Source organism: Aythya ferina, assembly GCF_964211825.1.
Source record: "Aythya ferina genome assembly, chromosome: 3".
Classification (NCBI taxonomy): domain Eukaryota; kingdom Metazoa; phylum Chordata; class Aves; order Anseriformes; family Anatidae; genus Aythya; species Aythya ferina.
Window position 1 is genome coordinate 70,533,473 of NC_140298.1, and position 17,267 is coordinate 70,550,739.

General features: G+C 41.0%; 1 protein-coding gene across 1 annotated transcript; it reads right to left on the reverse strand.

The window, feature by feature from the left end:
- Positions 1-4,451: 4,451 nt before the first annotated feature.
- On the reverse strand, positions 4,452-8,709 carry CD24 (CD24 molecule). Its single transcript, XM_084514726.1, has 2 exons — positions 8,567-8,709; positions 4,452-6,496 (listed from the first exon to the last, which is right to left on the reverse strand). The coding sequence occupies exons 1-2, from the start codon at positions 8,633-8,635 to the stop codon at positions 6,314-6,316; spliced, it is 252 nt and encodes an 83-aa protein (XP_084370852.1). The 5' UTR covers positions 8,636-8,709; the 3' UTR covers positions 4,452-6,313.
- Between the last annotated feature and the right edge of the window lie 8,558 nt (positions 8,710-17,267).

A 17,267-nucleotide genomic window follows, 5' to 3' on the forward strand; every position in this document is an offset into this window, starting at 1 on the left:
AGGAACTAGAAGTCAGACACCAAATTACCTTTGAAGACAGGGGCTGTAATTACGGCTGTTACGGAAAGCAATGTAAAACCTTCTGACGAACAGCTAATGGCTGGTAGGGGTTTTGCAGACACTCGGCAGTGACTGCCTCTGCTTGGAGGAATGCACGACATAAGACCGGAGAAAAAGACAAGCAAAGTAGAAGCTGAACAGTACCATGCTGCATCGCTGAGTGAGAACAAACATGTTAAATGGAAACACGTTGAAATAGTCATTCAAATCCCAGACCCATATCAGCTAGCTAGTGATATCCGCAAATCCCTAGCATATAGGATCGCATGCTTTGGGATCAAGCCTGAAGGACAGCTCAGGTCACAGGAGTTTACGTTTACCAGTTTCTCCACCATGCTGGCAATGTCCCCTTGCTTACTGCGAAACTGTGGCAGAGGGCTTAGATCAATGACACATTACCAGGGCTAAGTTAATGTGGAGTTTGCATTGTGTCCTAGAAAAAACCGAGTGCTGTTTTGATAATTTAATTTCAGTAAAAGCACAGACTGGCAGGAAAAAATAATAATAAACCTGGCAATATTTCATGGTGGCTCATTTTCTGCTAGTACTTTACAAGAGTGCACACCTTATGGGAGCCTAAGAAGTTCAGAATGGAGGCAAAGAATAATTTCAAGTTGAAAAACTCTGCCATGCTGCACGTAGTTTTCTATTAGTTTCCTGAAACAGGAAGGAGCAAAATAAGAGTGGTGAGATTAGCCTAAAAATGGAATTGGATGATATCGCTGTAAGCTTATGAAAAGACACTAGCTGCCAGCAAATTTTAGAAAACACCAGGAAGATTTGTAGATAGTAGGTATAGTAGACACGCGACAGCAAACATCATCTTCATGTCTTAAGGCATTAATGCCATCTTGTCTTTGCATTACCCTCACAGTCCTGCCAAAGCCTCTTCTTACTTGTTTAAAACTTGTTTGTAGCTAAGCATTTAAACCTGGAACTGCCACGTTAGAGCCAAGGCTCCATCGAGACTGTTTTTGTGCTATTAACATACCCCAAGCCATCTTCTCAAGGGAGAAAGCCCTAAACAGCTAGCAGGTCGTCTGCTTGCAGGGGGAATTCTCCCTGACTCCTACCATTGAAGGTCCCCAACACGTGAGTTTACATCCAACTTAAAATTGTTTTTTTAATCCTTGCTATTCTGCCTCTGAACACTCGATCAGTTTTGAATCCTACAGGTCTGATCAATCAGCGTTTGTTATTGTGCTCTGGTAGAGGTACCTCCCCAGCCTCAAAGCCGTATCTCATCCAACAAAACCAAAATCTGTGTTCTATGTAATTCAGTAGAAAAAAACATGCAGGTTTTGTCATGGGCAGCTTACACATTTCAGTATTATGACTGCAGCCTGTAAGTCCAAATTGTGCACCGTAAGCAATCTGAAAAATGCCCAAGCTGTGTTTTCAGCGGCAGCTGTTGAAAAGAGGGAAACAGAACAATTGCTTTAAAGAGGCGTTGCTTCCTTTAATAATTTGTGCCACATAAAGAATACTTTTCACACCAGGTCATTCAAGAGAGATTTTGGTGGAATGCGATCATTCAGTTTATGCAGCAAAACCAAGCTACCACGATTTAATTCTGCTGCGTGCTCAATTTTTATATTGTATCCCCATTAGTCGTTAAAGCACAGCTCCCGCTAAGCTGAAAGCATGAAAGGGTCTCGGATCGCTTCTGAAAAGCTTGAAAATGTTTTATTCATGTATTTATAGCACATACATTGGAGGGAGTGCTGCTGGATTCAAAAGAGATTTGAATGGCCCTTCCTAGACGCGATTTTGTTAGATCAGGGTTGTGGTCGGGCTGGATTAAATTAACTATGTTTTTCTTCAGCTCCAGGTCACTCATTACAGACGTTTTGATGAAGACTAAGCTGGAGCAATTATGCATTCATGAGCAGGAAGCTGAGGGCTTGGCTTGGAAAAGCGAAGGCTGATAACCAACGCAAGGATCAAGTATCTTTCCCAAGGCTACCGCGTCATGGTGGAAGCAGCCCATCTCAGAGCATGTCTTGCAGACAGCCTCGTGCTCTCAGAGCTGCTGCAGATAACACGATGGGTTTCAAGTCCCCAGCTTCTCCACCCGCCGGGGCACGGCAGGCCCGTACGGCACGCAGAATGCAGCGTGTGCAATATAATGAAGGGCTTTGTGCCGCTGCGAGGCAGAGCCGACAGATCCCATTTCAAAGTTATCTGTAATGCAAAAACAAGAAATGTTTCCAGCTGGATCTGTTACAACACAGTGGCTGAACGAGCACGTCTGCCACCTAAGTCATTTCAGTCATGCAGGGCGAGTCACATCCCTGCGGAGCCTGAATGCACACCAAGTGCAAATCGCTCTGCAACACCTCTGATACCCGCGTGCTTATATACGGCCTCACTCGCAGGTAGAAGGTGTCACTGAGAGCTGTGCCGTGGAGCCTGGCGTAACCCGAGTGCAGGGAAACGCTGACTTGGGCAGATGCATGACAAGGGCCAGGCCCTGCAAGTGTTGGGTCCCAGGAGCCCTCCCACAGCCCGAGAGGCTGCCTCAGAGCTGCTCTCCGGAGAAAGCACTCCGTGCTAATGAAATTACACAGTGCTCCTACCTCCAGAGCATTTGCATCGCATGAGCAAACCCCAAGCATCCAAGGGCTTAGGCTAAAAGCATCTTGCAAACAAGGAGGCCACTAGCAGAAGCTCTTGGGTTGTTGTGAATTAAATTATGTGGCCTGGGATACTTCACCACCTGGAGATTTTCACTGAATGAAAGATGCTCAAAGCCCCTGCGTTTTTCTGAAACAGATGAAAAATGATTTGAAAAAAAAAAAAAAAAGTAAGGAATGTAATTTTGTGGAGGAATGAACAGTAGGCTGCACACAAACCTTAAGTGCTCGCTGTGGGTTATTTCGTTCAAACAATAATGCTATACTTTATTCAGGACATATGTGGCTAGCACATTTACAAGGAAAGCAGTGCCATGCATCAAACAGAAGAATCGTTTCAGTCATTGCGATATACATTATCCAGACACGTTCCAGCTGGGCAGATTTGTGAAAGTGAGAGGCATAGGTAAGAGCTGGTTCCACTTATTAGAGGTGTCATTTTAAAAAAAATGGGAGAGTCATGAAGTAGGGAGGCTATGTTCTCCTCCCTGGCCTCCCGCCTTCCCCTTCTGTTAAATAAATCCATCAAGCTCTCTTTCTCCACGTGGATTTCTTCATCAGTGATTCCATTGTTCTGTGATGGAAGGGAACAAAGGTGACCCGAGCATTTTTCTAAATCGGTCGTCTGGTCTGGTGAAAACTCGAGAGTTTAAATATGCCTAAATGCTATTAAAAAGCAATCTGTCCCTATTTCTTTTTTTTAAATCAAAAGAAAAAAACACCACCAATTAAACCAACCATCCCAGTCCATTTAAATACTTAGCAAATGCTGAACTCCAGGCATATTCCTCTGTTTCATTCATTTTGCTGATACTTCATAGAACGAAGGCCTATCATCGCAGCCTTTGTTCTCAGTCTTTGAATGTTTGTGTTTTCAAGGTTGTTTTACCAAAAAGATAGACAGCCAGGTAGCTGTTGGTATAGCATTTTATCTTCATGCTTCCTTCTAGAAGCACTGAGAGGGAAGCTAAATAAGGGAACAATGCGCTCCCATAGTCCCCGCAGATTCCAAGATAGGCTCAAACAGCGAGCTTTGATAAACCCCTTCTGCTTCTTGGGTTTGTTCAGCCTACTGGAAAAGTAAAGGAACACCATCAAAGGGCTGCCGCTCTGCCTTCCCTCCTGAGCCTCAGGAGGCCTCTCTGGGGGCCTCTCTCCCACCGAAAAAAATGCAGTGTTGTGCAGCCTGCCTAAGTAGCTGGGCATTTTTAAGTGCCTTGCTCCATATCTAGGGAGTAAAGATGATCATACAGAACATAGGGTTATTAGAAAGGAGCATAACTGGGAAAAAAAACACAACTCTGGAATGTCCTGAACTGTAAATACCTGTGTTTTGAGTTCTGATTCAGTTTATTTTTTGCTCTATTGCACATACTACTGCTTCTTCTAGCCTCTGTCCTTCATCAAGCATGGTGAAACTTGTATTATTAGAATACTCCTATTATATTAATGTAGCGTGTGGGAGTCAGAAACCTCAAGCAGTTAATTCACAGGCTCGATAACCACAAGCTGAAAAACAGCTTTAGCTGTTATAAGGGAAATAACTCACTGCCCCAAGAAGAAACAAAGGAAAACTGTTTAAGCACCGTTTGCCTAAAATGAAAGCACGCTACTTTGAAAGGGAAGAGTAATAAATACAGAAAAGCTACTCGTTAGCAATATTAACAAAATCTCACTCACTGATTTCAGAGTAGAATCCAGGCTCGTAATATCACTAAACCTTCGAGAGAGAAATAAAACTAATACACGTCAGTGTTTCTAGACCTTGAGGTTTTTAATCACATACACTGCCTTGCTTAACAGCTCATTCACTTAACGCAGGCAAGTTACAAGTTCTTGCAGGAGTGTCTGGAAGTGCACCTGGAATGCATTGCCTGTCCACTGCTTTATTTACAGGTTCCCCCTCCTCCCCCCCACTGAAAATCAGTAGCTAGTAAATCAAAGCATAATTACACAAACACAAAAATACAATCATTAACAGTTTACTCAATACAAATGAAAAGCAGAAGGAAATGCCATGTATACTCACTGACAGGAATTTGTGTTAGTTTGCTACTAGTATCTGATAACCTGGATTGGTGGTAATGTAACTGGAAGATGTGGATTTAAAAAAAAAAAAAATTGGGAGCCACTTTCATTTGACATGATCTTATACCGAGATAGATATCTATATACAGAGTGATATGATCATATGCGCTCCTGTTTTCTCAACTTTTTTCTTCATCAGGTGTTAAGGTAGATGAACTTCCTTAATAGAGCTTGCTTTGATCAACTACCAGATGCTATTATCTAAAGGGTTGAATGATACAGAAACAATCTGTGCAAGTGTAGCAGTTTTGATTCAGAAAGTTGTTTAAAAAGTATTTACAAAGGTCATTTTTAAATTGATTAAATTAAGACTCCAGTCTTCAGATTCCAAACACCTAATCATGTAATGTCTTATTTTTTTTTGGCGTTTTTCTCTCCTCTCCCCATTCCTTCTCCCCACCACAAATATTAGCCCATGTTTAAAGTAAACCATCACAATGAAAACTCTTCAAAACAAACAGTAAGTTATTCACTTTGTGCCCAAAAAAAAAAAAAAAAGCAGCACTAAAACATTACTCAAGAGGTTCTATAAATCCTTCATAATTAAGGAAAGGTCCAGGAGCAAAAAAGGACTTGTACAACTTGTAGAACTGGGAGGAGAAATAGGGGAAAGAGGAGATTGTTATCCCTTGACTTTTTTTTTTGTCTGAACTTCATTTACAAAAAGCTCCTGGTACTTTTCCCAATGTTTCCACACCTCATTACTCTGGCACATAGGGTTTAATATATGAACAATTTAAATAAAATGTCAAAACCAAATCCCCATGGTAAATAATTCAACTCTTAGGAAAACCCTTGACTGTTGATTTTCAATGTTTCAAAACTAGCCCTGCCTGACTAGCCATTTGGTTAGAACTCAGAAATAAAAATAAGGATTATTACAAAATTTGGAGTTCTGTTTTAGTCTCATAGCAACTTCATACAAATTAAAACTAGAAGAAACCCTTCTCACTGTTACTTTGTCTTTCGCATACATTCTTACTACCCATTGATTTTAACCATGCAGGCTGTGAAAGGTACAGAACCATTTGAGCTTTTCTGTGTTTTCTAGCATTTCTATGAGCTACTGACTTTAGTGAACTTAAAAGGAAGATAAAAATCTCCTCAAGTTGTCATTCTAAGTGGTAGATAAAGTCTCTAGCCTTCTGCCTTGGTGAGGTGTTATCATCCAACCTGGACAACAACAAGGACACTGCATTTCTTCTCAGCTTTAAACTGGGAGAAGTTGTCAATACTGTCTTTTTGCTTCCATCTTGTACTTCGAATTCAAACTCATCTGGTGAGAGAGCTCATTTTACCTCCTGGCTGAAGTTGGTCACATCCTTTTCATATTGGGTCAGCTCTGGAAAGTGAGAGCAGCAGGTGATTCTCTAGGTCAGACAGGTACTAATTACAGTATGGAGTGGAACCAAGCCGGTTTGATGCAGAGTTTGGACTGATTCATTTTCATGCTGGGTCGAAGATCTAGCCATCTCAGATGGTTCAGGAAACTGGGTGGGGAGTGGTAGCCATTTCCCTGCCAGAGTCTCTTAACAGCAAAAATACAGAAGGGAAACTGAGAGAATGAAAAGGAGGCTTGTGGCAGAGTGAAGGCAATTTCCATGTCCGTGAGGGGTGGTACTGTTCAGTGAATTTACGACAGCTGACAAAGTGGAAGCTGCTGAAGAATTGTTTGAAGGTGTTGGACTTGTTCCATTGGGATTGCAGTAGATCTAGAATGTGGGTAGAAAAAGTTAAATAGAAGTGTTTTTTTTTTTTTTTTTTAAATCAGAAGACAGATTAGTAGTAATTAACAACATGTAGCAACACACAGTACTCATATAATACAGTTGTTCATGCCTCTTGTTGTACAGAGAAGGACAGAGTTGTTTAATAAGTCCTGTTTCTGGAATTCAAAAGAAATAAATCTAACATTTTCCTAAATGCTTTCTGTTACGGAGCTACAGTTTTACCAAAACCCTTCAACAAAACAGAGTAGAGAAGTAGGTTTCAAAAACAAAAAAAAAAAATCAAAAATCTATGAAATGTAGAGCAATTCTTTTGATACAAGACTTCCAGATAACTAAATGAATCGTTGTCTTAGCAGATTGAGCCACAGAAATATGAGCAAACAGTGGAGAACCTATTGATTTTATTTCTGTAACTGCATTGGGTATCCTTTTCAAGCAACAGTAGGGCTTGTGTAAATGGACTTCTCTTTTCAGCCTCACATCTCTTATCTTGCTATGGTAGCACTGAACCGCAGAACTTAAAACAATGGAATTATACTGATTAAATCACGACCTATTGGCATGCTAGAGCAGACATAAGAAATGCAGTGGAAGGTCTGTATAACATTAATAAATGAAGATTCTGACAGAAAGCAAGGTAAAAAAGTCTCCTTCCACTCCTCCCCAAATTATAGGAGTAAAACATAAAAATTTTGCACTTTTTAATTTCATCAAAAAGCTACATCCTACACATGTACAGGAAAATTTTCAAAGCTACATTAATGTGTTCTCTTCTAGGGAAGGATGTGTGATACACAAGGATGAAAAGCAAGGGCAAGAATAATGCATCTGCTCCTGAAGAAGTATAGTTTGGCAAACTTGGCTTCAGTTCTGTGGCAGGAAACTTGCATTGTACCAGAGCTTTCTGGTACACAATGGTAGAGTCAGCTAAAGTAAAAATGTTTCCTAAAAGAACACCTACTTTAATAAATACCCTCCATAAAAGGTCTTTATTGTTGTATTACCAGTGCTATCAAAAGCGTTAATTACCCTTAACAGAAATATATATATATATATATATATATATATATATAAAAAAAATAGCTCAGTGCCGAAGCCATTAAATCAATGCTAAATTTATTTGAATCTTGCATGGCCATACCCTTGGAGCATTTTCTACTGAACAAAAGAACGTCACAGAAAAATATTGTGCCCATGTGCAGCTTCTGGTAGTTAGGATTTTGGGCAACCAGGAACATGCTGGAAGCCATTCAGGACTGCAGGACTTAAAAATAAATAAATAAAAAATAAAAATCACGGTGTGGAAGTTTCTGTTGAAAGCAGCCAAAGCGATAAATACTGAATTGCAGAGAAACCTCCTAATCAGCTTGCAGGATGCGAGTCCCAACCTACTCCGGATTTTTTTTTTCAGCCTTCACACAATATCCAGCACACTTGAGTTATATCATTTTTGTTATCTTTGTTTTGAAGACAAAGCCTAGTGGCACATGCATGCCTACAAAAGAGAGGGGTGCCACGATATCGTGATATAAGGGACCTCCGACAAAGTACGATCCTGCTCTACAGAGGACAATGGAAAAGGGAAGACGTTCTCCTTTATAAAGAAAGGGGTTAAAAATATTTAAAAGAGCCTCCAGAAAGCTCTTTGTTTGATGTTTCCCTACTGCTGTCTCACCGACCCTTCCCCACAGGGGGTCTGTAGAGCTCATGGTCTCACTGTCTGGGAGCAGCGATGCCGCTCCCCCTCAGCGAGCCCCCCACTCCTACCATGCCCTAAACACCAGGACCTCCCCCAAACCCCAGATGCGACTCGGAGCAGGGTCTCGCTGCACCCCCAGCTCATTTCTTCTTGAAATTAACCCAGCTTTGGAGGCACCTCACAGCCCCACCGCCGCCCCCCGAGCCCTGTCCCCCACCCAGGGCAGCGAGATGGCGGCGGCCGCTCCCTCAGGAGTCCCCCGAGCCTGAGGGGACACAGCGGCTGCGGGGCACCGGGGGGCTGAGGAGGGCTCGGGAGGGCTCGCTCGCCCCCGTCCCACCGCTGGGGCTCACCTGCGTGGGTAGGATGAGCGCCAGGAGCAGGAGCCCCAAGCCGAGCCGCGCCGCCAGCGCCGTCCCCATGCCCGTCACTGCTGTCCCGCTGCCGTCCCCACACCGCTTTCTCCCACCTCTGGTGGCTGCGAGCGACCCGGCTGCGCCGCTCAGCCGCGCCCGGCCTTTTTATGGCCGCCGTGACGCCCTGCCACCGCCTTCCCCCTCCTCCACACACCTCAGACCCGCCCTCAGCACCTCCCGGCCCGGCATGGCTGGGCACGGCCTGCCCGCGCCCCCCGCCGACCGCCGCTGCCTCCCCCACGGGCTCCTGAGGGCTGCCCCCGGCTGCGTGGTGGAGGGTGTGAGGCGCGGGGTGGCAAAACACTCCGAGATCAACTCTTATGTTTGTGAAAACATCACATTTTTATTAAAATATCATCAAATGATAGGGGGACAGGTGAAGAAAGCCGTGTTTCCAGATGGTAGCAGCAGGGCTGAGGAGGCGCGGGCGGTGTCGTGGCTGTGTTGTAAATCCTCCCTCAGCTCACCCAAGATACTCTGCCTCGCCAAACGATCAGGCAGGTGTCTTGGTGTACAGATAAATCATCAAAATGGTCTGAATCCGCTTTGTAAGCTACAAAAAGACACTGGTGTGCTACACATTGTAAAGACACTTTGTAAGCTACAAAAAGACACGGTTTCATTCTGGAAGTGGTTACTTCTATTTAAAAGAAGATGCCCAGTTGTCTTTAGTTCAAACTAATCAATAGGTTTTAAAAAGTGTTTGTGTTTATCCCAGAACAAACTGTGAAGAGATACATGTGTTAAGCAATACACGCCTGACTCATTTTCTGTCCCCAGCGCCAGGACTGCTTTCCATGAGCGTCCTCAGGCGTTGCTAGAACTTGGTCTTGAGGCACTGGAAACACAGATGGTCGTGCTGCAGGACAAGATGCTGGGGCTTGTGCTAGGCAAAAATTTATAATCCTAAAGCCAGTCCCACCCTAATTGTTTTAGAACACCTAACAAAGCTATAGCCACTTGATTTTCTAGGAATGGTGGTGTTTTGCAAGCTGTATTACCCCATATGCAATCCTTAATCTGTACCAAGATGGAAGATCTTCGGAGAGTTACACAAAGCCCGAAGCACACCTGGAGTAGTGTTTCCATGGTTTTGGTGCTTGCTTGTGTTTTAAATCCCTGAACACAGTCAGAGTCAAGTTCCTAACTGCTAGAGGCATAGTCTATACATAGGGGAACTCCGAGAAGAGTCATCAAACTGAGGATTTTCTGGTTTTGAATATTTCCTGGCTGTCTGCTTCAAGCTGGTTATTGGGGAAGTTGGGTTTTTGTGATTGTAGAGAGATAATAGGAAAAAAAAAAAAAAAAAAAAAAAAAGGAACTGTGATCAACTTAAATTAAAAGAAGGATGACAATGCTGAGAACATCTTGTTACCACTTTTCCTTGCAAACAGGTTGCTTTAGTTGTCACAGGTAACGTGAAACCACAAATGGGAGAGAGAAAGTCACCTTTTCACCCTGCGGACATGGATACCACCACAAAAGGTGAAATTCCCTGTGGGAGAAGTCACGTGAACCACAGCAATAAGTGAGGGCTTAGACTATTCTATCACCAGATCCCTGTTCTGCCACTGGAGGAGCTGCCAAAGGAAAGCAACCCTGCCAGGGCTCTCCGATATTCTTCTCCACAATGAAGAATATTCTTGTGTAAAGTGGACTGAGACAGTTTCCATTATAACCTCTCCCACCTGGTATGGGATGAAAGGCAGTGTTGCATGATCCCCTTGGGACCATAGCTGGCTGTTCAGGTTACAGCAGCAGCTGAGACACCTTAAAATCAAAGCTGGGACGGCTGGGAATGATGGAATAACACCCAGACGCCTTTCCCATTCTCTCTACCCAGCGCACCTTGCCTGAGGTCTGGAACTATGTCTGCAAAAAGTGAGGCTGGTGCAAGGTTCTTGTAAGGTAACGTGAATCTATACAACATTATATTACTGCTAATTATTATACAGTATATCACACTTCTGCCATTTTAACAAATTACACTAAAAATGGGGGTGTCTTCTTGCTAAAAAATATTATAAAGTCTGTTCCTTTCTTTTAAATAAAGAAAAATGTAGATGCTTTAAAATATTTGGAAGAAGTGATAAGTTACTAAAATAATGTAACTACATAAAGGTTACATTATGAGGCCAAAAACCACACCTTTCTGAATTATTCCTGAAATACTAATGCAAATAAGGGAATATATTAGCAGCAAGGAAGAAGCACTACAATATTTAAGTGCAAGATTTTTTATTTAAGTGCAATGATAAAAGTCCAAACTTTTGTTATTGGGAATGATAATGTCTACATCCCATTATATTTCTACAACCAACTCCTCCCATTCAGTAAAGCTGCAATATCCATGATTTCTCCTGAACCCACAAATCCTAAAATGATCTAGCATTCACCTAATCACACCTATTTCCAAAATCTTTGCTTTTTTCATCTGAAGCCTCTAATGAATTCTGTTAGAGATATACCTGATCAAGACACTAGGACCCAACATATGGATATTTCTACAGAGGCAAGAAGTACTGTAATTGAGTTTAGAACTGCAAAAGTGAAGCACTGCTATCTGGTGGCCAATAGACACTTCTGAATTTTTTTTTTATTATTATTATTTTTTCCCTCAGAAAAGAAAATACACTCTCTCAGAACAATCACACATCCTTTGATAGCTGTGTGTTTTCATGATGCTGACATATGTTGTTCAATGCCATTGTTAAATCTCTCATTGTTCTGCTTCCTTTGTTTTTCTAGGTTGGAACAGCACTCAGCATCTCTACCAGTTAAATACATAACATACGATGAGAAAGCTTAACAAAGAGAAGGGCTAAAGCTACTTCAATCATTTGGATTAAATATAAGTTAATTTGTATATCCCAATAGTGAGTTTTAAGTAGATTTAACTTTGCAAAAGACAATTCACAATCTAGTGAACAGAAGTAAAACTCATGCTGTTTTGTATAATACATTAGCAAACAGGATTGGCTGAAATGACAGGCAGAAAAAAAAAAAAAAAAAAAGTCATCTATAAAAGCGAGCACAGAAGTAGTCTCTGAGACTAGTAATGTAAAAATACTTAAAGGTGATGTAAAAGTACTAGAAAGCAATGTAGTTAAATTTGGACAAGCTTTAGTTAAATAGGTGCAGTCAGAGCACTGAGTGGAAATCATGAGAACTAATTTTGACTTAACCATTAATTTACTCTTGCCTTTATCTACCAGTCTCAATTCATTTAAGCTTAAATATTTTAGGAGCATCAATTGCCAATGAGAATTGCTGGATCTTGAGCTGCCAACCAGCTCTTCACTTTCCTTGGCTGTGTATAGACTGAAACTTTCTACACACTGTGGCACATCCCAGGGTCTTCAACCATTTTAAGCTCATTCCAGGGTGCACTGCAGCTCTCAGTACTCACTCAACTATATTATGAGCTATTTTAGTTAATCCCCAACTGTGAGCATGTTATGCATTTATGTTTTAGGTTCTGATCTTTTTACAAAGGAGATCTTTGAAGAGGGAAATCCAGCTTTCCAGCCTGCACTGTCTAGCCTACATATGCTGATCTATGCTGACATCCTCTGGCGATAAGTTTCTTTGATGTCCATTTTTGCCATAAGGGTTGTGCCTTGAGAAACTCACAGGTCCATATTCTCTAATCTATAGAAACACTGTCTTTTCATAAGCTAGGCTGGCTCTTCTTTTGCTACTTGTTAGTGGGAAGGACTCACCTTGAGGGAGCATCAAGGCTCCAGCCACAAAATCAAAACTCACCAGCTTTTTTGAAGCATCCTTCATTACAGCTGGACCTTTCTTACAATTGCACCTTCACTGGCATTGCAGAACAAGACTGAAACACTGATGGGAGGTGGCTGGCTGAAACTCATTTTAGACATCTGGACAATATAGTTTGGCACAAATCTTGGTTAAGCACTCGGAAAATATTTTGAGGATTATGTTCCTTCTTCTACTGGAGACTTTATATTCATTTTTTTGTTAGTACAGCTTTTAATGGAAGGCAAGGTTGGTGGAATTTTAAATCTCCACTTGGTATTAAATGATGATTGGACTCCGCTACACACGTCTTCAGACATGAGCCTTGTTGCCATGATTCAGACCATCACTATACCAGGATTCCAGCATGGTTTCTGTTGTATGTCAATCTGAGGCAAAAAAAAAACATCAGGCTGCTTAATTAGAGATAAGTAGTTATAGAGGTAAGCTAAACAATGATTTCCAGACCCAGAATCGTAAGACTGAAAGTTTGACCAGAATTGACATTGTGATTCTGGGAATACTCTCAACAAGAAATGCTGAGGATAAGAATTGCTGTCTGTCCTGGTTTTGGCTGGGATATTCCTGTGAATATAGCAATGGGTTGTTTGATTTCCCAGTCAACTTCAAGGGACGGTGTCGGCTTGTATGGCACAGTGTGGCTTCAGATCTGTCCAAAAGCACACCTTTCTCTCGAAGTCAAATAAGCTCTTGGGTGACATCAATACAAACAGATTAGAAGTAACAGAGCCTGTTCTTTGGCCTTCAGGCCAACTCGCATGTCTAGCCACAACCATACTCTTAAACTCTCCTAGCCTCCAGAAACGGGTGGCTGAATCTAAATTGCCTGTTGGAAGGAAGCTGTCCCCAGCCTGGGCCAACCCCTGAATCATGCTCAGGAATTATTTGGTCTCACGTTACTAGATAGTGGGACAAAACCAAACCAGGGCTTTCCTTTAGCTCATGAGGCTTAATGTCAGATTAGAAATCTATAGACATGAAGACGTAAAAAGGATCAAAAGTCAATTTCTCCATCTTCTGATCTGAGGCAAGTTTAAACATTATTCTCAGACAACTTCAGTGAAGGGTATTCCACAGTCCATAGGTCCCCTGTTTCTTCATTAAACTGTCTGTACAGAAAGTGTCTCTTAATAGATGTCTTTGTTGAAAATTTAAAGTAGCAATCTGTTATGTCACCGTAGTAAAGCTCACAGATAGTAATGACAGTCAAATTTATAACAAACTGTTTTAGCAATTGAAAACCTATCAACCACCTCGCATTGGAAGGAAGGAAGGCTCACCTTAGAGCAACCATCTACATCAAGTGGATCTCCCTGGAAACTTTTGATGGTGAAGAGAAGCGATGTAATTTATCTCATTCCAACACAGACATCTGAAACAGATGAATCACATCCTGGAGGTGCCTACATCACTCTCAAAACTGACTAGATGGTTAGTTCAGACATTTGTCATGGAGTTTTTTCCTTATTTTGAGGAACAGGTCCAGTTCCTTCAACCTTTTTTTAACAGAATTTCTAAACCTCATGCATTTTTGTTGCTTTCCTTTGCACTCTCAAGTCCATCGGGTGCAGAGAAAGTTGGAACCCTTTGTTTATTTATTTATTTATTATTATTTATTTTATTTATTAATGCACACACACAAATATGATTCAAAAATGCATAGATGAACAAGATCTAGAAGCTACTCCTCCCATTTCATCTTAGAAAAAGGGACCAGTTGGGGATTCAAAAGTTCCTACTGTGTGATTTACACAATCTTTTATACCTCTGGACCTGGACACTGTGAAAGGACAAGATGTCCTTGACTCCAAATGATATGATTATCCATCCCTATTGCACCTTTATTGATATTATTTGCTTTTTTATATATCAAAAGTGTATTGCAGCCTACAGATACATTTCTATTTCCTGATGCAATAATGTTTACAAATGCTAATCAAAATAATGTTGTCTCTGAGTCACAATGGAAGCTGAAGTACTTTGAACATCCTTTTTTCTGCTTTTAAAAGGAAACCCAACACAAAAGATAATAAAAAGAAAGAAAGAAAGAAAGAAAGAAAGAAAGAAAGAAAGAAAGAAAGAAAGAAAGAAAGAAAGAAAGAAAGAAAGAAAGAAAGAAAGAAAAAGAAAAAGTAATAGAGAATAACAAATCTTCAATTGTACACAGATGGAGGAACAATCTAAAATCCCTCATTGGAAATTAATTATGTTAGACTCATACATGCATATATCTCAAATTAGTTGCTATTAATTAGAGAAGAGAACATTATATTCTAAGTAGTAAAGCCATTATTCTGGGGAGAATACAGGGGAAACAGAGGTAAACAAATAATTCAAACTAATTAACATTTGCTCATGGAATATGTAGTTGTTAAGGCTAATAAGTAAGTTTCGAATAACAAATGCTTAATTGATTACTTTTTCTTTTTATTACATTTGCCACCTGCTGTTAGTGGGAGCTAGGCAAATCCTAGAGCAGCAACAAAAGCCAGCAGGACCTGAACATGTTCGCTGCAGAATGAATGAAAGTCTGAAAGCTGGTGTTAAAAAATAGAACATTAACTTGCACTTCAAAACCAAAGACATTGTTTTTTATATAATTAGCAAACAAGGAAGTGAGAGAATAAAAAAAAAAAAAAAAAAGGAAAAAACAAAACAAAACAACCCACAATTTTTATTGCAAAACTCTCACCAAACTGGGGAGATTTAATTAGCAGTGGAACTATGGAGCCTTTAACCTCTGTGTAGCTGGAATGAATACCAGGCTGGCTGATGGAAGTTACTATTTTCCTCCCATGTACTTAACCACTGGTGTAACACTGATTTTCACTGTCAAGGAGACTATTAATTTCTGGTTTAGGTGGGTCACTATGGTCAGATTTATTAGGGTGGCCTCTATCAGCTTCTTTAGTCTGCGCTGCCCACCTCTATTTTCTTTCTGATTATAGCTCAGTGTGGTGTTATATTGTAAGAGAGACAATTGGTTGGCTGAAAAAAGCCAAATTAGTGAAAAGGACGAATAAAAAAAGGAATGCTACTTTAGCAAGTGGCTATATCTCCACCACTTAAAGAAATGTAAAATCCGTCTATGATGTATAAGTTGAGTTTTCAATGAACAGGTAAGCTGCAAGGAAAAAGGGTCTGTGAGACCTCGTTCACCTCCAGAAAGGGATTCTGTGTGCAGGATGCCAAAGTGGCTGCAGGAAAAAGTGACAGAAATTTGTAATACCATTGTTACTGGAAGAGCTTAAGTGGTAACACAAAGGGTCAGTAAGAATTTCTGCTGCATGCCAGATTAGTTTTCAGAGATGTACTTTAGAGAAAGAGACGGTAAGATTGTATGGACATGGATTGGATGCAAGCAACAAGCTAGAGAAATTGTCTCCAGACTATGGACTAAGAAAGGAAAGCATCTAAGCAGTTACAGAAGGTATGTAGTACAGGAAGAGGTGAGTTAGTGGTCAGGGCGATTATTATTATTAGTTCATTATTTAAATGAATATGGGCAAAGTTAAAGGCAGTGCTCAAACGGGGACACTGTTTTTCTAGGCCATGCACAGAACTGTCCAGTCACCTCCTCGCTGCACCTTGAGATAAGCAGCGTCCTTTAAAGGTTGAGTGTGGTTCCAGCAAAGTATTGCTGAAGATAAATCCGCAGTGACAAGTAATCTGGTGAGATGGGCACTGTGTGGAGAGTTATAGCAGTGGAGTTCATGGCTGCTAACAGGGCTGGAACAGCTATACAGTGATCTTGATGTTATTTCAAGATGCAATGAGTATCAGCAGATCTACTGCTGTCACTTGCCTGACCTTGCAGAAAAATAAAGGTAACAAAAATCCCTAGGCAGTGGAGGAGTTCTTGGCTACCGATTCCAATACACAGGTCAAATGTTACTAAGAATTTTCTCTCTGAGCTATCAAAACAAGATGACTGAATGTCATAGAGTGTATATTGCAGTGTACAAAACAAAAACGATAAAGAAGAGAGGAACTCCATCGAAAAAATGAAGCAATTGTATAAGAAAACCATGGAAAGGTAATACATCTTGGTCTGGCTAATTTCTCACTTGATCTTCAAAAGGTTACATAGATTACTATTAATCTGCCTGAGCTGAACGATCAGTTTCTTACCAAAGCCGAAATTTTTAATTGTATGTTGCTGAGGTGTCATGTGATATTTATATATATATATATATCTTAAAATCACTTCAAGTCAGTTTAAATAACATATTTTTCAGATATGTGTATGACTAGCATGTTTTTGAAAAAAACTTTTGAGCTCGTGAGCCTTTTACAGGGAGCTATTCACTGCCATCTAATGGTAACGTGGAAAATGACATAAATTACACTACGGGCTTTACCCAGTGCTAACATTTTGGTTACAATTGCAGTTTGATATAATGAAAGTATGAATAGTGAATATTACCTTCATTTTTGTCTTCGTGGTCATTAAAAATTCACTTTAAAAAAAAAAAAAAACACACCAGGCTGGGTGTTGCCAAGACGGCACGTGGCTGGAGTACAAATCTTGAATGAGGGCTTTGATGTCTCCTCATACTCTGTGGCATGGAGAGAAGCAGATGGCAAGGAGACCCGTGTGACATGTTCCTCTGCGACCCAGGGCTGAATAAATCCTGACAACCCCCCTGGTAAGGCCAGAGAGAAAATATGAACGTGGTGTACCTTCTAACTAGAACAGCTAGAGCTGGACCATGTAGCTGGCCTGGGAAATGAAGCAAGTGTGACAGAGGTGATGTCTGTGTTTGGAGTTGTGCAATGAGGAGATAAATCAGAGGCATGATGCCTGCTCATGACAACCAAGTTACATTTTCTGTCTGACTGCAGAGGGACC